Genomic DNA, 23,152 nt, shown 5'->3' with positions numbered 1-23,152 from the left:
ACTCTTCTACCTAGGCTGGCGTCCGCCGAAGCATAGGTATGCACCTGAGAATGTTTGGTGAAAGTGTGCAGACTCGACCAGGTAGCTGCCTGGCACACCTGTTGAGCCGTAGCCTGGTGTCGTAATGCCCAGGACGCACCCACGGCTCTGGTAGACTGGGCCTTCAGCCCTGATGGAACCGGAAGTCCAGCAGAACGGTAGGCTTCAAGAATTGGTTCTTTGATCCATCGAGCCAGGGTGGCTTTGTAAGCCTGCGACCCCTTGCGCTGGCCAGCGACAAGGACAAAGAGTGCATCAGAGCGGGGCAGGGGCGCCGTGCAGGAAATGTAGATTCTGAGTGCTCTCACCAGATCTAACAAATGTAAATCCTTTTCATACCGGTGAACCGGATGAGGACAAAAAGAAGGTAAGGAGATATCCTGATTAATATGAAACGAGGATACTACCTTAGGGAGAAACTCCTGAATGGGGCGCAGCACTACCTTGTCCTGGTGGACCACCAGGAAGGGAGCCTTGGATGACAGCGCCGCTAGCTCAGACACTCTCCGAAGAGACGTGATCGCTACCAGAAAGGCCACTTTCCGTGATAGTCGAGAGAGTGAAACATCCGTCAGAGACTCGAAAGGCAGCTTCTGGAGAGCAACTAGTACCCTGTTCAGATCCCATGGATCTAACGGCCGCTCGTACGGGGGGACGATATGACCAAACCCCCTGCAGGAACGTGCGTACCTGCGGACGTCGCGCTAGACGCTTCGTAAAAAAACACCAATAGCGCCGAGACTTGCCCTTTAAGGGAGCCGAGCGACAAGCCCTTTTCCAACCCAGATTGCAGGAAGGAAAGAAAAGTAGGCAATGCCAATGGCCAGGGGGACACTCCTTGTACAGAGCGCCAGTAAAAAAATCTTCCACTTCCGTGGTAGATCTTAGCAGACGTGGGCTTCATAGCCTGTCTCATGGTGGCAACGACCCCGTGGGATAATCCTGAGGACACTAGGATCTAGGACGCAATGGCCACACAGTAGGTTCAGGGCCGTAGAATTCAGATGGAAAAACGGCCCTTGGGACAGTAAGTCTGGCCGGTCTGGTAGTGCCCACGGTTGACCGACCGTGAGATGCCTGTCGCCAGAGCTCTTTGATCGTCATGAAAACCGGGACCTTGCTGTTGTGCCGATTCGTGAAACCCGTCCGGGTGCAGAGACCATTCTCCTGCGTCCACGCCCTGGTGACTGAGGAAGTCTGCTTCCCAGTTTTCTACGCCCGGGATGTGAACTGCGGATATGGTGTATGCTCTGTCTTCCACCCCTAGCAGAATCCGGCGGACTTCCTGGGAGGCTCGCCGACTGCGTAGTCCGCCTTGGTGGTTGATGTATGCCACCGCTGTGGATTGTCCGACTGAATTCGGATCTGTTTGCCTTCCAGCCACTGCAGGAAGTCTTGCAGGGCCATATGCACTGCCCAGAGCTCCAGACAATTGATCTGAAGAGTGGACTCCTCTGAAGAGAGTCCTTGATCGTCTGAGAAAGGGGGACGTTCCTGTGTAGGGACATAGACTTCCCCTCCCATTAGCGAAGAATGTTCTATTGAAGTGGACGCAGATGAAACTGCGTGAAAGGGACTGCCTCTGGATGAGGTGTCTCCTTGAAGGAGAGACTGCACCCCCGTCTGTAGTGACCGCTTGAGAGAGTGTGAAACCCCAAGCTAAGATATGCCAGCGATTGGGTTTAACTTTGAAAAGTTGAGGACCCACCCGAAACTCTGGGAAGTCTCCAGCGCCATGTTCAGGCTGTGTTGGCATGCCTCTTAAAAGAGTGCCTTGACAAGTAGATGGTCTAAGTAAGGGATCACAGGGTGACCCTGAGAGTGCGGGAGTGGTCCCACTGCTGCCATGAACTTTGTGAAAACCCGTGGGGCTGTCGCCAGACCGAAGGGTAGGGCTACGAACCGAAGATGCTCGTCTTCAATAACGAATCGTAGCAAACGCCGGTGCTCTGGAGCAATCGGCACGTGGAGATAAACATCCTGATGTCTATTGATGCTAGGAAATCTCCTTGAGACATTGAGGCAATGACGGAGCGGAGGGATTCCATCCGGAACCGCCTGGTTTTCACGTGCTTGTTGAGCAGTTTAAGGTCCAGAACGGAACGGAAGGAGTCGTCCTATTTTGTCACCCCGACCAGATCGGAGTAAAAAGTGTCTCTTGTTCCTGAGGAGGAACCGGGATTACGACTCCTACTGCCTGCAGAAGAGCCTCGGCCCGGCCGGTGAGGAAGTTTTTGCGACAAACTGTCTCTCACCCACCGGCCATTGACCTGTGGCAGTTAAATGTCGCTAAAGCGGTGGAGTCTGCCACCGACCGCGGACGCGGAGAGAGAGGGCTGAAAGTCATGAGGAAACCGCCTTGGTAGCGGTTCCTCCGGCTGCCTTCTCCGGGCGTGATTGAGCCCGCCAGGAACCTGCGCCCCTCTGAGCCTTTTGAGTCCTGTTGGACGAGGGCAATTGGGACGTGCCCGACCCTGGGAAGGACCGAAACCTCGACTGTCCCTTCTCCTGATGGGTCTTGTTTGATAGCTGGGGTAAGGAAGAATCCGTACCCTTGGACAGTTGAATGATTTAATCCAACCGCTCACGAAACAGTCTGTCACCAGATAAAGGCAATCTGGTTAAGCACTTTTGTGGAAGCAGCATCTGCTCCAATCCCTTAACACTAGGAGCGTAACAACACGGAGTTGGCGGACGCCACTGACGTACGGCTCGTAGAGTCCAGGACAGCATAAACAGCTTGAGTCGCAATGCCGACATTGCGAGGTGAAGGACGCCACTGCGGCCAAGATGTACATGTGACCGCGTCCCTCTGCGCAATACTAGCTGAAATAGCTTGGAGTGCCTCTATGGCTGCGAATGCCGGGGCAACCGACCCGCCGATAGGGCTATCTGTCTGTCAATGGCATCTTTAAGTGAAGTCCCATCTTCCACTGCAACTATAGATCTAGCCGCAAGCCTGGAGATTGGGGGATCCACCCTTGGAGCGCCTGAGCACGTCAGGGGGGGAAGAGACAACGCGTATCTTCAATACGGTTGGAGAAACGCTTATCGGGATAAGCGTGGTGTTCCTGGACTGCTTCTCTGGAGTCAGAGTGACCAGAAAAGTACTCAATATACGCTTGAGATACCGAAATAGGGATTTCTTCTGCTGTGAAGCTGACCCCTCCACTGGAGGAGTTGAGGGAGAAATACCCAACCTTCCATTGATGGACGCTATAAGATTATTCACTATAGCGTCACCATCCGGTGTATCCGGATTGAGAGCGGTCTCAGGATCAGAGTCCTGAACAGCTACGTCTGCCTCATCATACAGAGAGTACTGTGATGAAGTCGAGGGCCGTTCTTAGGGAGCTCGCTTAGGCCGTCTGGGACTGTCGTCCGTGTCAGAGCCTGCACCCTGGGATGCATGGGACCCTCCTGGAGCCATGATTTGTTTCGAAATCAGGGTGGCCAGGGGCATTGAATCAACATTGCCCAAGGTCTGTCTGGACTGCAAAGTCTGTAAGATGTTAGTCATAGCCACAGACAATATATCAGCGGAAACTGCAACTCCGTCCCTGTCCCTGGACAGGGATCACAGGTGGTTCTTTTGGCCACCTGTAGCAGAGACCCCGTTGAGTAATTGCACACACTGGGGGTCCTGGAACAGTCGCATGCAGTACAAGCAGCATAGAAAGCCTGTGCCTTGGCACCCATGCTTTTTTTTTTTTTTTTTTGCTGTTGCTGTCTAGCCATCTAGGAGCATTAGCCAAGAATAGCGACCGTACAGTGCAATGTATAGAATACAAGCATGAAGTACAATAAACACTTCAGCACATGCAGTACAAGGAGCATAGAAAGCCTGTGCCTTGGCACCTTTGCTTTTCTGCTGCCGTTGTCTAGTTATTCAGGAGCATTAGTCAGGAAAAGCGACATACAGTGAATGTATAGCATACAAGCATGAAAATAACCACTGCAGCACATGCAATCCAAGCAGCATTGAAAGCTTGTGCCCTAGCACCCTTGCTTTTCTGCTGCTGTTGTCTAGTCATCAAGGAGCATTAGCCAAGAATAGCGACATGCAGTGAATGTACAAGCATGAAAATAAACTCTGCAGTACATGCAATCCAAGCAGCATTGAAAGCTTGTGCCTTAGCACCATTGCTGTTTGCTGCCGCTGTCTAGCCATCTAGGCGGGTAGACAGCCAAGAATAGCCCTTACAGTGCAATGTAAAGCATACAAGCATAAAGGACACATGACACTGCAGCACATGCAAGACAAGCAGCATATAGAGTCTGTGCTTTAGCACCCCTGATCTTTTGCTGCTGTTTCTAGGTCTGCATCCTGAATAGCGACCGTACAAAAGTACAACAGGACACTTCGGCATTAGTGGGTCAGCACTTTAGTTGCCGCTTACCGCCCGCACAAAAGCGGGTGTGTGGCGCCGGAATCCTGTGCTGGTAGCTCAGTGTCTCAGTTTTCCCGCTCTGCGTGCCGGAATGGCTGCCGGCGTCCAGAGGAGAGGGGCGGGCAGAGGGCGTGCCCGAGACAAGAGCAGGAACCCGGCGCCCACTGTGTCTAGTAAAGGGGGCTGGAGAATGCAAATAAGGCTCCAGCCCTCTGCGCTGCTATAGAACAGCGTCTCTCCCTGTCCCTGAGTGACAGGGTGGGGGGCGGGAACGAAGCGGCGCTAGGCCGCAAAAGCCGGGGACTAAAGTTAGAAGCGCCGCCGCCGTAAAAGCGCGGTCGGCGTGTCCCCGGCCACTACAAGTCGCAGCTGCGCCGCCGCTCCAGGGGCGGTCGGCGCGGCGGTCCCCACACGTAAAGTCCCCCAGTAATCTGCAGGGACTATAAGCCCAGCGCACAGCGCTACAGTCCCCGGCGCACTAGCACACCCAGCAAGCCTGGAGTGTGCGTGGCCTGCCATACGGGGACACAGAGTACCTGAAAGTTGCAGGGCCTTGTCCCTGAACGGCACTCCCGCTCCACATCCAGCAGGTTCTATGGGTCTGTGGATGGAGCCCGGCCTCAGGGCTTGGTGGCCGGAAAGATCCCACTTCCTCAGAGCCCCTCAGGGGGATGGGGAAGGAAAACAGCATGTGGGCTCCAGCCTCCGTACCAGCAATAGGTACCTCAACCTTACAAACCGCAAGTGGGGTGAGAAGGGAGCATGCTGGGGGCCCTAGTATGGGCCCTCTTTTCTTCCATCCGATATAGTCAGCAGCTACTGCTGACTGAACAGTGGAGCTTATGCATGGATGTCTGACCTCCTTCGCACAAAGCAGAAAACTGGTGAGCCAGTGATCCCACTGGGGGTGTATAGCCAGAAGGGGAGGGGCCTTACACTTTAGTGTAATTGCTTTGTGTGGCCTCCGGAGGCAGTGCTATACACCCAATCGTCTGGGTCTCCCAATGGAGCGCCGAAGAAAAAAAAATTTGCATAAAAATAATGGACTTAAATGTAATGGGCTGTGATTTTTACAATCTACTGAAAGTCTGTAGTATTGCAATATTAATTACAACTGGTCAACTATGAATGCCAGCCACCAACTAGTCTTCATACTGTAGTGGTGGCACATGGCAAACCCACGATCATAGAATGGTAGCGTTGGAAGGGAACTCACGGATCATCAGGTCTGACCTCCTGCTCACAGCAGGGTTCACTGATTCATCTCCCACAGTTGACATTTCTTTTTGAAAACTTCCACTGAAAGGGATCTGACTAGCTCTTGTGGGAGCCTGATCCACCATCACCCTGTCAAAACGTTTGACATAGGAGACCAGGTTCATACACTTGAAAATGCTATCAGAATAACAGAATTTAACCACTGAGGACTCTGGTCTTTTAGGGTAAGTTCACACAGTGCGTTTTTCGTGGCGTTTTTGCTCAGAAAACTGCATGACTTTGCTTCCCCAGCAAAGTCTGAGTTTTCATTTTTGCTGTCTGCACACAGCGTTTTTTTTTAGCTGCGTTTGTGGTGCCCACAAAAACGCAGCATGTCAATTATTTTTTAGTTTTTCACTACGTTATCCACCCATTGAGTTCAATGAGATGTTCAAAAAAGCAATGAAAACAGCAAATTGCAAATATAGCTGCGTTTTAGTGCATTTTTATTACTAAAACCGCAGCTATAAACGCAAGGGGTGGGCAGTAAAGTGACATGTACAGAAAGAGGATTCCTTCTGTCAGTAAGCACAGAAGCGTGAATCCTCCCATTACTGCCACCGCTGCTTCCATTTCCCGCCCGGTGCCATGTCCGCTCCCGTGCAGGAGGTGGAAGCGGCTGCTAAATCAAAAGTGAACAGTAGAAAAATGTGTGCCGGCTCCCAGTCACGTACGATAGCTGCAGACCTGGCCGTGAAGACATGGCTGTGATCACCTGATACAGTCACCTGACGCATCAGCTGATCGTAAGTCTCGGTGACGCCAGATTTTACCGCCGAGTGACTGATTCCCCGGCGCTTGCAGTGAGTTCATGACAGCTGCAGACAGGCCGGGGTGAGCTCCGGTGTTCAGGTGAGATCACCGGAGATTAGCCCGGGATGTCTGCAGCTGTCATGAAATGAATCGCAAGTGCCGGGGAGAATCAGTCACTCTGTGCTCGCTCGCTGTAGTCTCCGCTGCAGTCTGGAGCTCAGGTGACAGCTCCAGTGCAGTGCAGGTACCTGAATCCAGGCCTGGCATTACTGGAAAGTCCTCCGGTAGCCAGTCCGACGCTGCACAGAAGTGTTTTTTTTTTGTGGTTTTTTTTTGCACTGATGCATCAGCTGATTGTATAAACTGCTTTTATACAATCAGCTGCTGTCTCATGTGATTCAGGTCTTGAACCTGACATCATCCGATCGCTTTGTCTACCAGCAAAACGATCAGATGATATTGGATCAGGATTGGACGGCGCGGGACCCTTGAACCAGGATTACTGCGAAGGGGGGGGGGGGGGTTGTGTGTTCTTTATTTCAATAAAGATTGAGTCACTAATTGTGTTGTGTTTTATTTCTAATAAAAATATTTGTGTGTTATGTTTTTTTTTTTATCTTTACTAGAAATTCATGGTGGCCATGTCTAATATTGGCATGACACCATGATTTTCGGGCTTAGGGCCAGCTGATAATACACAGCTAGCCCTGACCCCATTATTACCCAGCGAGCCACCTGGCATCAGGGCAGCTGGAAGAGTTGGATACAGCGCCAGAAGATCGCACTTCTATGAGAGCGCCATTTTCTAGGGTGGCTGCGGACTGCAATTCGCAGCGGGGGTGCCCAGAAAGCTTGGGCACCCTGCACTGCAGATTCCAATCCCCAGCTGCCTAGTTTTACCTGGCTGGACAGAAAAATTAGGCAAAGCCCACGTTTTTTTTTTTTTTTTAATTTCATAAAATTCATGAAATTTAATAAAAAAAAAAAAAAAAAAAAGGCTTCCCTATATTTTTGGTTCCCAGCCGGGTACAAATAAGCATCTCGGGGTTGGGGGCAGACCGTAGCTGCCTGTTGTACCTGGCTAGCATACAAAAATATGGCAAAGCCCACGTCTTTTTTGTTTGGGGGGGGCAAAGAAATCCTGCATACAGTCCTGGAAGGAGAATGCTGAGCCTTGCAGCTGCTGTCTGCTCTCCTGCATCCACTAGTGGACGGAGCATGCTGAGCCTTGTAGTTCTGCAGCTGTCTGCTCTCCTGCATACAGTAGTGAAGAATGAAGATCATATGGAAGAAGGAAATTACACCTTTTTTCCAACAATCTTTAATGGCAATGTTCACTGATAAAAAAAAAAAACGCAGAATGCAGTGAGCAAAACCTCACCAAAACGCGGTAACGCACACGTTTTTTAAAGACGCTATTTGTGCGTTTTTAGCGCTAAAACGCACAAAAACGTAGCGTCAAAAAAAGTGTGCACAGCCTTAAACAGTTTTTTCAAGCAGAATTTAAGGGGTTAACAGCAGACCTACTCTATTTATGGCTGTTCGAGACAACTAATCTAATGGAAAAGATGCAGGTTCAGCTTCTGAGTGCGCATCATAGATGTGGACCAGTTTTTGGACAAACTAGTACATTTTATGTTGTGAAGTCGACGTAATTAAAACATTAAGAAGTTAGAAGATGAAAGATCTGAAACCTTATGTACACATAAGCTACACACACCTGACAACTGGTTATCCAGACTACAATCATGAATCTGAGTCTTTAATGGCGGGACAATAATTGTACGTGAACTAGAGCTGTGTGTGTGGTGTCCTCGGCCGCCTGGAACTTCAAACACGCCATTTACTCCGTTGAGAGCAGATAGTGGGTCTGCCAAATATGGGCTACTGACAGAGGAGTCTGAATCTGGAGAGTCATTCACTGTCACATAGCTGATGACATTGGACCGCATCTTCATACCAGAGCTGTAGGAAAAAGTCAATAAATAGTTCAAGGCTTCGGCACAAAACATTTAAGTATAATAGATTGCAGTTTTGGCTCCAAATACTGAATGACATAACGGGAAGAGGTGTCGTATCAAAATAATTGCCGGTGGGACATATTGCTGAAGTTCTTCACCCAAATGGTATAAGCAAATACTCTTATTGCCATGGTTACCTTACTGGCTTGTACTTGCTGTCCTCCTCCTCATCCGTATCGCTGCGGATAGTAATAACACTCACAGGAGGGCTGGGAGTATCCGGGATCACAATGGGCTGTCGCTGCTCTTGGATTTGGAGAAGAGGGTTGTATGAAGTGGAGGCATGAAGGGGGCTGCTTCCTACTATTGAATACACTTGGGAAGGGAGGATGTCCAAAGCAGACAGGGTCCTGGAAAACAAGCAGTCATGTTTAACGGTAGTGGAAACCTGGATCAGGTTTTAGAGAGACAGTCAAAGTGACACTGGTAGGTGAACCTGTGCTTTTATTATGTCTGCATGAGAAGAGAAACCAGTCCCCAGTGCTAGAGCAAAAATTATCAGGCACCTCATTTTATTCTATAGTGCAGGAGTGGGGAGAGGGAAGCGTTAAACAAATCTAATTCACAGGTCGAGCACTTGCCTATAGTAACCAATCAGGTTGTAGCTAGTTTAAAAAAAAGGCCTTGGAAAACGTTTGTGAGAATGCCACCTCCTGTCAAGGAATGAGTAGATACCAGTTAGACTGCAATGCCAGACTTTATAGTAGCCGTGTTATATCGGCAACATAAGATAATCACTAAGGATTTGACAGCTACTATATGAAGTAAAGAGTCTGATGACCTAATACACTATTAAAGCAGCCCTTACTTGGTATTTTGTTGCTTTTTCTTTGTTGACATGTTTCCACTTTGCGGCGGTCGAACAACATGAGCAACCCCAACGTTTAAGGGCGGAGCCGCAGCCAAGGTCACATGGTTGGCGAGTAATGACGGCTGTTGCATCAGTGCGCTATACTGGTTTCCATGGGAATGTGCAGTTCTAGTATAGGAGACAAGAATATCTTTAGTATATCAAATTTTGTCAGCTAAGGCATTAGATTCCACCATCCCCCCCCCCCCCCCTCCGAGTACGAAATACCCACAACTGGATAAATACTTAAAGGGATGGTTAACCCATATTCATTATTGGCCACAAAGCTATGCTGAGAAACAAGGATTCTCTCAAATACCTTGTATTGCTAATAGTGCCTGTGAGAAGCGCTATTGCAGGCCGCTCTTCCATCGCCTGACCCCCGGGCTCCGTGACCTCAGTGATCCATTGATGTCACATCAACTTCCTGCTCACCTGACATCACCGTGGCTGGCCCCAGTCTGAGTCACTGGGCTGTGGGCAGAGATTTCCCGCTCATCACCTCTGCTCACTCCTCCTTCACTGCAGAGCACGCAAGCAGGAGGGATGCTGGGCTGTGACGCTGGGCTGTGGTGAGTGGTGAAACTCCACCCACAGCCCAGTCACTCTGAGACCTGTGCCGGCCAGTGATGTGAGCGGAAAGGCAATGTGACATCACCATATCCCTGAGGTCATGGAGCCCGGATGGGGTGGGGGGTGGGCAGACGATGGGGAAAAATGGACTGCAATAGCGCTGCTCACTGGTACTGTTGGCAACACAAGGTATGTGAGAAACCTTGTTTAACATATCGTAGCCAATATTAACTTTGAGTGAATCACTTTAAAAAAGGGACTGTCCGCATAGAATAACTGTTCAAACCAAGCACTGAATCGTGTTGGGGGCCACACACCCCTTTCCTGTTGCTTGTTTTCCCCTCCATCTCCACCCCCTCTGATATCTTTTAGCTCTGGTTTTAGATCTGAGGGGAAACAAGCAGTTGAGAAGGTGTATGTAAAGGATTAGCCCTGCCCTGATACTCGAGCGCCTGTAATTGGCTTGAACAGTCATTCTATGCAAAGAGTCCCTTTAACTGTTGACACCTATACACTGACTTTTACCCTTTACAGACACCAATCCATCACAAACTGGGGAACACCAAACAAAAAAAAAAAACAAAACATTTAGCGCAAAGTCATCCACAGATATTTTGCTATTGCATTCTAACTGGCTAGAACGCAATCACCAAACAGGCAGAATGAGTCTAACAATGTCCAACAGATAAAGCAACTGCAATAATAGGAGCAGGAATGATTGAAGACCAAACTCAACGACTTTACAGGCATTGTAAGTGATATTGCTGTGGCTACCCAACAGGATTGGAAATGTCTGGATGCCCTCAGCCCATGTTACCAAACAGGAACATACCTCCAGTCTGCAAGCGGCTGGTTACTTCCGATAGTTTCAGGAATCACTGTCGGCTGAACAGAGTTGTGAAGGGCGACTCCAGGAAGCTGCTGCCAGGTGGATGGCAGCAAGATTTGCTGTGCTGCACCAGGCCATGCTTGCTGGAAGACAATGGGGTAAAGGGTAAAAACAACAAAAAGACCATTTTTAGTTTACTTCAAAATTAAGTATCCAAGTGTGTCATAGGATAATCATCTTGCAGAGGGAAGATTAAAGCAAAAAGGAACAGTAAAGTCAGCTGATGAAACTGTGCTGCAGAGCATGGTGTGTGACCTAGAAAAAAAAAATGCAATCTACCCCTTCATTGTACCATCTAATGTCCTTCAAGTGTAGCAGAAATAGGCCAGTAATGAAGCAGCAGAGGCTGGGATTCTCTAAATAGCAATGACCATGAGTCAAGATTGCAAAAACAGCAGGGCCTTGACCTACATCAAAGCTCTAGCCATAGGACACTCATGGCCAAAGATAATGGTTGCCAGGGAAGGCAGCTGTTAATCAAATGTCCTAAAGCAAGGTAACTGATGACTTTAAAGGAGTGCCTGGAAAAACACTTGAAATACTATTTCTGGAGCTCTACAATTAAGCAATTATCCATGGAGCTGCTATGAACTCACTGACGAGGAAAAAAAAAAAAAAAAAAAAAAAACAGCCTTAAACATATCAGTGTTTTCACCGATCATCAAGATGTGATCAAAACCAGTGTCAAATATATCGTAAAGAGGGTCTACTATATAAACCAGAAAAAGCCTCTAAAAAAACATTCCTTAAAATGATCAGTCTCAATCTAAAAACACTGGAATAATATTCGGTTGTTGCGGTCACTAACAAGGTCGTGAAGTGTAATCTGTGAGGCCCTGCAATAAAGCAGTGGGCAAGGGGCGTTAACCACCCATTATAAGTTATTAATAATTCACGATAATGTGACCTGATATTCCCTGGCATTTATCCCTTCCTGGAAACGGAGGTCAGATACACCACAAGTTTTTGGGTGCCCCTGTTCCTCGGCGGCTAGCCCCATTTGTCCCCATCACTATTTCTGGCCTAAAACCACCACCAGGTGCAGTGTGCTGGAGTGCTTATGTAGTCATGTGTCATACTTCAACAACAATTATCTCATGTAAATATGATCATCAATCCCCAGTTATATAGATAACTATATGATTATGGCTCTTGGGATTATACATGGAATAGGGGTCTTAACCAAAGATATGATGGGCCTGAATGTCCCAGTACTGGTCTTTATCCAGACACGTTTCCCCTTAATGTGTCGGGGTTCATCAGGGGATTTATATATTTCAAGATGTCTCCATTTAATTTAGGCCATCAATCTCCTCATCCTTCCATATGTCCTTCAGATAGATGGGTCACGTTATGTTTCCCTATGGGGGTCCAGTTGTCCTGGGTCACCCTGTCACCTGCTGGCTGAAAAACGAGGCCTCCTTCCAGGACAATACGCCGTATGGAAGGCTCTGTAGACAGTGAGTGCCTGCTATGGCAATGTTTCACTGTGGCACCAACCCCATAAATAGTGTGGTGCGCCTGCTTAATTGGTATATTTAAGGGGGTGGAAGTCCCATTCCCAGAGACAGACCCTTTCCTGACGCTTCTGCATTCAGAATTCCAGCCTCCTAATTTACTTTAATATCGTGAACTATTAATAACACGCCCCTTGCCCACTGCCCTATTGCAGGGCCTCACAGATTACACTTCACGACCTTGTGTTAGTGACCGCAACAACCGGAAATTCCAGTGTTTTTAGCTTGAGATTGATCATTTTAAAAAGGAAGTTATTTTTTTTTTAGAGGTTTTTCCTGGTTTATATAGCAAGATGTGGCAGATATGCAAGACATTATTAGTTGTCCCATTAGCTAAGATTCAGTCTCAATGCATGTTAGGTATTCTACCTTTAAAACAGGATTGCTACAAATTTGGGCCCACTGGGTTAGCGTGTAACCAAGTGTTTTCATCGTATACAACATAGAAGGAAATCTGATTGTCTAAGCGCATGACTAAAAACTAAGCCATACATTATCTGAATGCCTGTGTCCCCTTTCAGAAAAGGTTCCTGCCGGGGACAAAAAAAAACAAAAAAAAAAAACTGGCTGCAGATCTATTTACAGATGTTGCCTATATACAGCCAGTCACAAGGTCAGCAGCTTTAGCTATGTAGACCGCATGAGCCACCAAGTTCAGAGATTTGACGCCAGCGGCGTCAATGTCATGTCACCACTGCCGAACCAGATATGCAAAATCATGGGAGGCAGTGGATTTAAAGGGAGAGCCAGTAGGAAAATTCATAAAAGGACAACTCCTTTTAAAAGTACAATACAGAAATCAGAAGGGGGGGGGGGGGGAATGGAATGAAACAAGTTCCCTTAAAATATGGGCAATTTTATTGGTGCTAAGGGATTGCTGTGAGCCGGACCCAAAAAACAAAACAAAAACACACCCCAAAAAAAAAAAAAAAAAAAAAAAAGAAAACCCACATAAACTAAGTAATAAAATTACTGGCTCCCCAACCACTCTTATGGCACTGTTCACCCTACCCCCTCCTTTGGTCTCTGTATCCTGGCCTCCAGTGATATTGGGTCAAGACATGCCATCGCTGCAACTCAGACCTCACTAGGGGTGAGGATGCAAGACCATAGGAGTACCTAGGAAGTGTCCGGATTGGGAATTCTATATCTGCTCTGTCTGGTTTTTAGATAATTTTAGACCTCCCATACACTATTGTGCAAAAAAATGTAATGCAGATTGGGGAGTTAGCAGACGGGGGATGCTGTAGATTCATAAAATTAAATATATTTAAGATATTAAATTGAACAAACAGCAGAAACCGTAAAGCCCTTTACAAATATTTGGCATGACCAGCCTTTACTAGAAGAACTGGTGCAGTTTTGAAGCCATGCACGCTTGGCAAAGAGTCTGGGATTTTGTAGGATGTTCAGAAAATGAGTAACCAATAAAACAGGTGATCATGATCATTTCAATCCATAGGTTTAGGCTGGGGCCACACGGGCACTACTGCGATCCACTTGCATGAGACTCGGCTCGTGCTGGCAGTACAGCAAAGCCGAGTGTCATGCCTGTGTCCTTGCAACTGAGGTCCGTTCGTGCGAGCAGACCTCAGCTGCGGGGGGCGGGCCGGCACTCAGGAGGGGTGGGAGGGATTTCTCTCCCTCTCTACTGTGTAGCCGGCTATAGCCATTCTCGCACTGCACTAGCAGTACACCGATGTACCGCGAGTGCAGTGCGATTTTTCTCTCGCCCCATTCACTTGAATGGGTGCGAGAGAAAGACTCAGCTTACAATCGCAGCATGCTGCGATTGTTTTCTCAGTCCGATTAGGGCTGAGAAAATAATCGCCCATGTGTGCTGACACAGGCTAGAATTGGTCCGAGGGGAATGCGATGTTTTATCGCACTCCACTCGCACCGATTTTCTCGCCGTGTGGCTTAGCCCTTAGAGTCATTAACTGAAACAAGCAGCTGGGCAAATCTTAACAGTGGGTAAGGAAAACTTTCATGCCACAGGTAATCATGTGAAGACTGAGCACAGCAACAAGGCACAAGGTAGTTATACAAAATTGTATAACTTGGGAAGGTGTCTAAGAAAAGATTTCAAATTAGACATCAAGATCTACTTTCCAGGTCATTTAGAAGAAGCACCCAAAATGGGCAACAACAAAAAAAAAAAAAAAAAACAAAAAAAAAACACTGTAGACGTATTTGTCTGCTAAGGAGACTTCACGCAACAGATGAGAGAATTTTCCATCAAAATCAGAAAGTGTCCAACAGTGGCATTAACTCAGAACTGGCAGCAACCAGTGGGATCCAGATACAACCCCTTTATCTATTGTTACAAGAAGTCTATCCAGAAGTGGTCCTCATGAAGTCTCCTTGGACTGAGCAGATAAAATGTAAAAGAAACCAGTTTGACTATCGAATGGCTGCAGAGAGGCACAATAGTGCGTGTCCCCTGAAATTAATCCTCCACCATGTCTTTGTCTGCAAATTAATTTCTCACCATAGGAGGATACTTTATCGTGCAACAAAATCATGGAGGCATCTGATGGCTTAAGACTACTTTCATACTTTCGTTGTGTGGCATCCGTTGCAATCCGCCACTGAGGAATTACGGTAACCGTTGCATGAATAAGTTTATTCCTCATAGGCTTCTATTAAAGGGCGGATTGCAACAGATTGTCTTGCGCCGTGGGGCGGATCGAGCGCATCAGTTGTCGGTGACAGTCAGTAACCGTCGGGTGGAAGGAACGCATCATGTAACTTTTTTGTTGCTGTAAAAAAAAAAAAAAAAAAATAATAATTTGTAAAACCTGTCAGGATCTGTTAAGAGGCATAATTAATGTCTATGGTGCTGGATTCCGTCGCCATGCATTTGGTGACAGATTCCAGTGCAGGATTCTGTCACGTTCTACTGGGCATGCTCAGCATGTCCAGCAGAATGTTGTTTAAAAGCACTGTCTGTCTGTCGGTCTCCCCCTCTCACACTCCCCAATTGTCACAGCTCTGGCGGCTTCTCCCGCTTTTGAAAATGCCGGCCGCTCATTATTCCATTTTGTATTCACTGCTTCCCCCGCCCACCGGCGCCTATGATTGGTTGCGAGAGCTGTCACTCAGCGTGGGGGCATGTGCGAGTGCAACCACAGCCACTGGTGGGTGGGTCTATCGTGCAGTACCATAAATTAAAAAAAAAAAAAAGCCATATGGCTGAAGGCTTGTATTCTCAGGATGGGGAGCCCCACAGCCTAAAAATATCAGCCAGCAGCCGCCCGGAATTGCCGCATCCATTAGATGCGATAGTCCTAGGACTCCACCCAGCTCATCCCGAATTGCCTGGTGCGGTGGCAATTGGGTTAATAAGGACTTAATTGCAGCCCATAGCTGCTACTAAATCCTAGGTCAATCATGGCAGGAGTCTGAGACACCCCCAATGATTAGCCTGTAAGTGAAAAAAAAAAAATCCCCAAATAAGGGATTTTTTGGGTAATAAAAAAAAACAAAAAAAAACACCCTTCACTTTATTAATCCCCAAATACCCCTCCAGGTCCAGTGTAATCCAAATGAGGTCCCACAACACTTTCAGCTCTGCTACAATGGAAGCTGACAGGAGCGGCCGTAGAAAACCACCGCTCGCTGTGAGCTCCATGCAGAAACTGAAGTTAATCGCATTGTTAGCAGTGACTCAGGTACTGCCAGTGTGTGTGCAGTGATGATTGGTGCGGTAATGCCAGTGTGTGCAGTGATGGGTGTAGTAGTGCCTGCGTGTGTGCAGTGATTATGTGGGCTCTCTCTCGGCTAAAACTAAAAGAACGCAACACATTATTTCACTTGAATCCGTTGCCTTTTATCACACTATTTACAACGCATCAGTCACATGCGTCACACAACGCATTGTGACGGATGCCACACAACAGCAAGTGTGAAAGCAGCCTAAAACAAAATTTATTCTGAAGAAGAACATCAAAACAAAAAGTTAATAAACATCTTCAGTGTAAATAAGGAGTCCTGGAAGTGATATGGCCCCCACAGAGCCATGATCTTAATCTAATCTGCCTGGGATTACACTAAATCAGAAGTATTTACACCCCTTTAGGGACCATTAATACATCTTTTACTGACCTGAGATAAGTGAATAGCATACCCATGAGATAAAAACCACAGTACCTACCAGCCTACAGGAGTTAGCACAAACCATGGCCACAACCATTTAGATGCTGGTGTCAATAGCGACTACGGCATCTAGATGGTTAACAGTGTGGGTGCTCCCTCTTAACCCCATCAGCACCAAGACATGATTGTGTGGTCCCAATTGTTGTAATGGCGATTCTTGTCTAAATGGACCCATTCAGACATTAGCAACTTTGGTGGTAAACATTTTTTCTTTCGTTATGCCACTTTACATTAATTCCTGAAAAGCCCCAAAAAGGTTAATAAATTAGTTGATATTCAAAACTATGTTGAGGGGTGCAGTTTCTAAAATAGTATCACTTGGGGACATATATTGGAACTGCTCCTGTCTTATGCTCTTGTCAAAAGCCGATGTTTAAATAAAAAAAATTTGATGATGCAATCCATGTCCTATGATGACCGGCTATAAGAGCTAAAACTGTTTAGCTTGCAAAAGAGAAGGCTGAGAGGAGACTTAATAGCGATCTACAAATATCTGAAAGGTAGTCACAGTGCAGAGGGAACTACCCTATTCTCATTAGCACAAGGAAGTAATAGGATGAAACTAAAAAAGGAAGGAGATAGATTAAACATTCGGAAAAGCTGACCGTGAGGGCAGTCAGAGTGGAACAGGTGACCACGGGAGGTGGTGATCTTTCCCCATCAATGGAAATTTTCAAGTGGAAACTGGATATACATCTAGTTGGGATAATTTAGGAAGGCGGTTGGACCCGATGGCCCTTGAGGTCCCTTAAAAACGCTACTATTCTGTGATTTAGGGCTCTTTTCCACTTGCGTACCACTTCCGATGCGGAAGCGATATGCCATATGCGATATGCTGCGGTGTCAGCCAAGGGTCATGCGACTGATGTGATCTTGGGATTGCATCACAGGAGTGGAGAAGGAGGGACCACTCTCTCCCCATCTCCTCCGTTGTCTGTCTGTGTGCACTGCAGTTGCATAAAATGCGAGTGCAGTGCAATATAACACATGAGCAGAGATTCTGCAAATTGCAGCATGCTGCGATTGTACAGAGCACGATTTGTGTGGAGAAAAAAAAAAACAAAAACAAAACGGGACAGATTAAACTCATTGATTAACACTGATTTTTATATCAGATCGCACAAGAAAAATCGCAGATGGAAAAGCGCCCTAAGATTTCTTGTTTTTGAGTGACAGCAGCTGAGGATCAGATAATAGCTGGGTGGTATTTAGTCCCCCCCCTGTTAGAATTAGCATAAATATACAATCGATTTAGCTTTTCACTAGCAGGAGTTACTGGAGCACCAAGTACAAGGTGGTCAAGTACTGCTTATTTTACATTTAAGCAAAACTAGACAAAATACATGCAAAGCAAGGTTTCGGGGGGGGGGGGGGGGGGGGATGAGGGATATCAGTCTAGCACCTTCACTTTAGCACCAAAGCATTGTGTGAATGGATAACTACTTCCAATTATTTTTTTTTTTTAAGTTATGATAGTTTTGGTTGGCACAAAACCATGTAGTGCAGCACCACACATTAAACATTTGCTGGATTGGAAAGTACTTCTGCAAGAGACATATCCATGACTTACAGTAGAAAATGATTAAAAGTAGAAAAAAAATAAAGCCAGAGGGAGAAAATCAAGTTTAATAAAGTGTTAAATCACACCATGCTTCTTTCCAATAAGCCAACACCTGCACAAGACAAAGCATATTGTTTAATACAGAGCAAGAACATCCCAAACGTGATGCAGAGATCTGGCGTTCCAAGCGACGGACTGCTTTGACAAAAAGAACAAAATATGCAAAGCTCTGCAATGGAGTAATGCAAACTTAGGCAAAAGCGGTAAAAAGGGCGACCTAATCCATTGGCAAGCTGGTAAACTAAAAAGGTGAGCTACAGTTAGGTTACAGGAGAGTGCATAGTAAGGGATACCAAAATCACAGGGATTAATGAATGCAATTGTGGCCCTGCATGTCCAATTACTCCAATCTGCACAGCCAGAGGGCCTTATGAACCCCATGAGTTCACATTACAGGGAAATCATTGTTGGCTTTGATATTTAAAGCGGTTTTGGATATCTGATTGCCAGTCACAGGTCAATCCCAGGTCTCGCTTATGAAGCAGCATCTAAGCTAAACTTTTGAAATCTAATAAAGTTTGGGGTCCAAAACAAGTCCGCGAGCTACCCAGTGGGTACACTATTCGATTTGAAGTGGGCATCATGGGTGCGAAGATACAAATGCATGCATCTATTAAATGGACCCAGTCACCAGGATTTTTGTATATAGCGTAAAGCCAGTGCTATACCGGCACTATCAGGCTGATCTTCGGTATACCTTTAGTTGTCACCTTGGATGTTTACTTTCTTGGATTTCAAAACCTAAAGTTTATAAGAGCAGCAGCTTCTTGAGTGACAGCAGCTGAGGATCAGATAAGATCTGAGGGTAGTATTCATACTGTAGTTATCCCGTCCCCCCCTCTTAGAATTAGCATAAGTAATATACAACAGATTTAACTTTTCACTAGCAGTACCTGTGAGGTCATACCCATGTGATCAGAAGGGGTGGGGCCTCAGCAAACATTGCTTCGTGGTATCCAGCTTTGTTGACTGAGGCCCCACCCCTACTGGTCACATGGGTATGACCTCACAGGTACTGCTAGTGAAAAGTTAAATCTATGGTATAATACTTAGAATTAGCATAACGAGGGGGGGAGGGGATAACTAAGTATTATACAATAGATTTCACTTCACTAGCAATAGTGATCTAGCTCTACAGAACAGAGGAATTGTGCAGTGAATGAGAAAAACTAGCTGCAAAAAGCTAAAAAAAAAAAAATATAAAAAAAAAGTTTAAATAAATTTTGGGCACTTCGTTAATAAGAAGTCAAATTAAGCAACACCTTGATATCTCCTATATGATCTTATTCCAGAGAAATATTTCTCATGTGTAACTGAGCTGTTCCCCCGCTATTGGCCAGAGATCTGCCAGACAATCTTCCTCCAGAGATTATATTAACTAAAACGGGCATTACCAGTATGAGGCATGTAACACGCAAGAGTAGAACTAAACGGTCTTACAAACATTTGCTGCAGCTCACACAGCTTTGCTGCATTACAATAGTGTAGTACGGCAGTGAGGAACCTGCAGATGTGTCCGTTATAATCACAGCCCAGCCATGACACTAATAATGCCCCTTATATTTCATAAATGCTGTGGAGGCAGATTAATGTCTGGCCCGTAGCATGGTACAGCTCATAAGAACACAGATCTCTGGAATAAGACATCCGATTGCAGAGGATAACAAGGCATCGTATTCTTCAGCTTTCCATGACTGTCATGCCCATATAAATTGCTTAGAAGGGTTGATCCTACTGACTTAAAAGGAAATCTACTTTAGTATTGAATAAGTGAACAAGTGATTAATCCTCATAAGATTTGAATACAAAAGGTTCTCTGAGTTAGGCTACTTTCACACATCAGGTTTTTTCCATCAGGCGCAATCCGGAAAAAAAAACAAAACGGGTAAAACGGATCCGGTACCGCATCAGTTTTATCCCCATAGATTGCTTTGCATCCGTTTTTTTTTCCGGATGTGGCAAAATTAAATGTGGCGGCAACGTTTCATGCAACTTTTGGCCCCTTAAAAAAAAAAAAAAAAAAAAAAAAAAAAAGGGCGTGTTTTACAATGGAAGCCGGATCCGGCGTAATGCAGCAAAAAACGGATGCGGCCGCCGGATCAGTGTTTGTAAACTGAGTATGCTCCAATGTTTTGAAAAACGGATCCAGCAAAAAAAAAAAAAAAAAAGGATTGTGCCTGAATGCAGAAAACTGATGTGTGAAAGTAGCCATAGCCAGTTTTTTTAAACTCCTGCAACACTTATGGTACATAGTCTTCCTGGTTCAGCCATAACTAGTGGTGATTGAATACCTTAAATATTTGGCTTCGCTAATATTTTCCGAATACCTTGCCGCTATTCGATGCACAATGCAAGTATGGGAACCCGAATAGTACTGAAAACTATTGAGTACTATTCAGGCTTCCCATAGATTTACATTGTGCACTGAATATTCTCGAATAGTGGCGAGGTAGTCGGAAAATATTCGCGAAGCCGAATAATCGAAGTATTCGATCATACCTAGCCATAACATCACTGAAAGCCTGCTCAGGGGTGATTTTGGAGTTGTGAGCCAGAGCAAGAAGTGGTGCCCAGCAGAGGCTAGGCAAGTTAAGAGCTACAGGCAGTCAGTATTTTACTTTAACCAGCCTGAGCCATGAAATCCACTCATCTGCTGGACATCATGAGACCAGAAATGTAATTATTAAAGAGAACCTGGCATCAGGATTTTAAATCCAAACTAACGGTATGTACATGAAGGATTTTTACAAGAATCAGAATTTAAATCCAAGTACCATTTTTCAGTTTTAGAGAAATCCATGGCTGAAATTGAATGCTAAAGGTTGCAGGTGCCATGAGGTAGGCACTGTCTACCACTGCCTGCCCCTTGTCTGACAATCACTCTCGTTTCCAGTGCCCTGTCATATGTGGCAGGCTGTGAGTGGTGAAAGGCAGGAGAGCAGAGTGCAGCGCCTGCCTCGGCAGGAGAGCAGAGTGCAGCGCCTGCCTCGGCAGGAGAGCAGAGTGCAGCGCCTGCCTCGGCAGGAGAGCAGAGTGCAGCGCCTGCCTCGGCAGGAGAGCAGAGTGCAGCGCCTGCCTCGGCAGGAGAGCAGAGTGCAGCGCCTGCCTCGGCAGGAGAGCAGAGTGCAGCGCCTGCCTCGGCAGGAGAGCAGAGTGCAGCGCCTGCCTCGGCAGGAGAGCAGAGTGCAGCGCCTGCCTCGGCAGGAGAGCAGAGTGCAGCGCCTGCCTCGGCAGGAGAGCAGAGTGCAGCGCCTGCCTCGGCAGGAGAGCAGAGTGCAGCGCCTGCCTCGGCAGGAGAGCAGAGTGCAGCGCCTGCCTCGGCAGGAGAGCAGAGTGCAGCGCCTGCCTCGGCAGGAGAGCAGAGTGCAGCGCCTGCCTCGGCAGGAGAGCAGAGTGCAGCGCCTGCCTCGGCAGGAGAGCAGAGTGCAGCGCCTGCCTCGGCAGGAGAGCAGAGTGCAGCGCCTGCCTCGGCAGGAGAGCAGAGTGCAGCGCCTGCCTCACTGCACTTGCAGCGCCTGCCTCACTGCACTTGCAGCCATTAGCATACAATTTTAAACTATGGTTCTCTCTAAAAACTGAAAGCTTGATTTCTACAAGAAAGCAAGGACGTAATCTGCATTAAAGCACCTTCACATACGTACCATTAGTCTGGGGTAAAAGAACCTGTTATCAAGGTTTTAAAGTCTCATATTTTCCATAAAGAACAAGTGGCTGTCATGCAGGTAGTATAATAGACAAATACAAAAACAAGAGGGAGGTTTGGAACAAAACTAAAATTATGTCTATTCAAGGATGTATGATTAGTCAAGCAGTACTTAACGAGCAATTTACTTAGAGTTCATGCTTCGTTAAGAAATGACTCATTGTAAGGAACCTGATCCATACTGACTTGATGTTTAATCAATCCAGAAGAATCAGAAAGGAAAATTACCAGCATATGCGGCGTGGAGTAATAGCATTTAATCAGCTTGCTCTTAGGTCAATCTTGTAGGTGGAGTGTCATAACCATGACGTCTTCATGAAGAATTATAAACATTTGCCCTCTCCAAACCCAAGTTTAGCTCACCTTTAACATTCAAACAAGAATTTCAGCATCTGTGGAAAAGCAATATCATTGAGGGTACAGAAAAAGCTCATTTATTGACTGGGTTAATGGCTGCAAAAAGTTTTGGGGGTATTGTTTGTTAAGGTACCACTGAAGCCAAGAATTAGAACTCCATAGAGATTACAAGCCGTCCATGGAGGTTTCAGCAGCATACTATTCAGGCATTTGCAAGGTTAATTTTAACACAAGCAAAAAAACAAAAAAAAAAACTAAAATTTCACCTCTGCATGCAAAGAAGCGACTTCCATCACAGCCCATGAGCAATCGAGATATCTGCCATGTTTCTATATGAAGGACCTGACCCAGTATATGCTATTTTAGTTCTACAGGAAAGGCTGGGGTGGGCTTTACTGCCATAATCATTTCTACTCTCAAAACTATTGTGCTTGGATTATAGAATTCAATCCTTTGATTAGAAAAAATGTTCACAAGCTATTAGGTGGTCTGAGCCACTACTCCACTGCTTTATGTAAAACTTGCCGAAGAAGCATACATGATCATTTTGTGCCTCTATAGAAGGGAAATCACTTCTACAAAGCCAGATTATAGTAAGAATGACAGTTCTAAGTAACAAATGAGTCTAGAAATAAGAAAAAAAAAAATATATATAATATAATATATTGAAAACTATCAGCTTTAAAAAGGGAACCAATCAGGATTTTCATGAATGAGGTAAAGCCAGTGCTATGCTGGCACTATCAGGTAGATTACCTATATACCATTAGTGTCAGCTCGGAGGTTTAGGTTTTTAAATTCATGAACGTGAAGTTTAAAGAAATCGGCAGCTGCTTGAGTGGCATCTGCAATGGATATATATGAGCTATATATGGGTATTCGTATGGATTCCACCCCCTGCCTGTTCCTCTGTTCTCTATGCTAATTTTACTATTCACTAAGATGACATCAGAGTTGGAACCTGTGCATAGCGCTCATCTCCAGCGCCATCTTTGTGAAGATGGATACCCCCTGCTATTCTAT

At 46.2% G+C, this 23,152-nt stretch overlaps 1 protein-coding gene across 2 annotated transcripts in view; it reads right to left on the bottom strand.

Moving 5' to 3' along the window:
- Positions 1-23,152, bottom strand: part of HIPK1 (homeodomain interacting protein kinase 1) — an 81,776-nt gene that overhangs the window by 6,966 nt on the left and 51,658 nt on the right. For both annotated transcript variants that reach the window (XM_075335604.1, XM_075335605.1), the window contains 4 exons: positions 10,717-10,856; positions 9,270-9,440; positions 8,599-8,811; positions 8,161-8,405 (listed from right to left, as the gene is read on the bottom strand). In XM_075335604.1, the coding sequence (XP_075191719.1) occupies positions 8,161-8,405; positions 8,599-8,811; positions 9,270-9,440; positions 10,717-10,856 (769 nt within the window). The remainder of the gene's footprint in view (positions 1-8,160; positions 8,406-8,598; positions 8,812-9,269; positions 9,441-10,716; positions 10,857-23,152) is intronic.

This window comes from Anomaloglossus baeobatrachus, chromosome 2 (genome assembly GCF_048569485.1).
Source record: "Anomaloglossus baeobatrachus isolate aAnoBae1 chromosome 2, aAnoBae1.hap1, whole genome shotgun sequence".
NCBI classification, from domain to species: domain Eukaryota; kingdom Metazoa; phylum Chordata; class Amphibia; order Anura; family Aromobatidae; genus Anomaloglossus; species Anomaloglossus baeobatrachus.
Note: the sequence above shows the minus strand (reverse complement) of the source record. Positions and strands in the feature narration are given on the sequence as shown.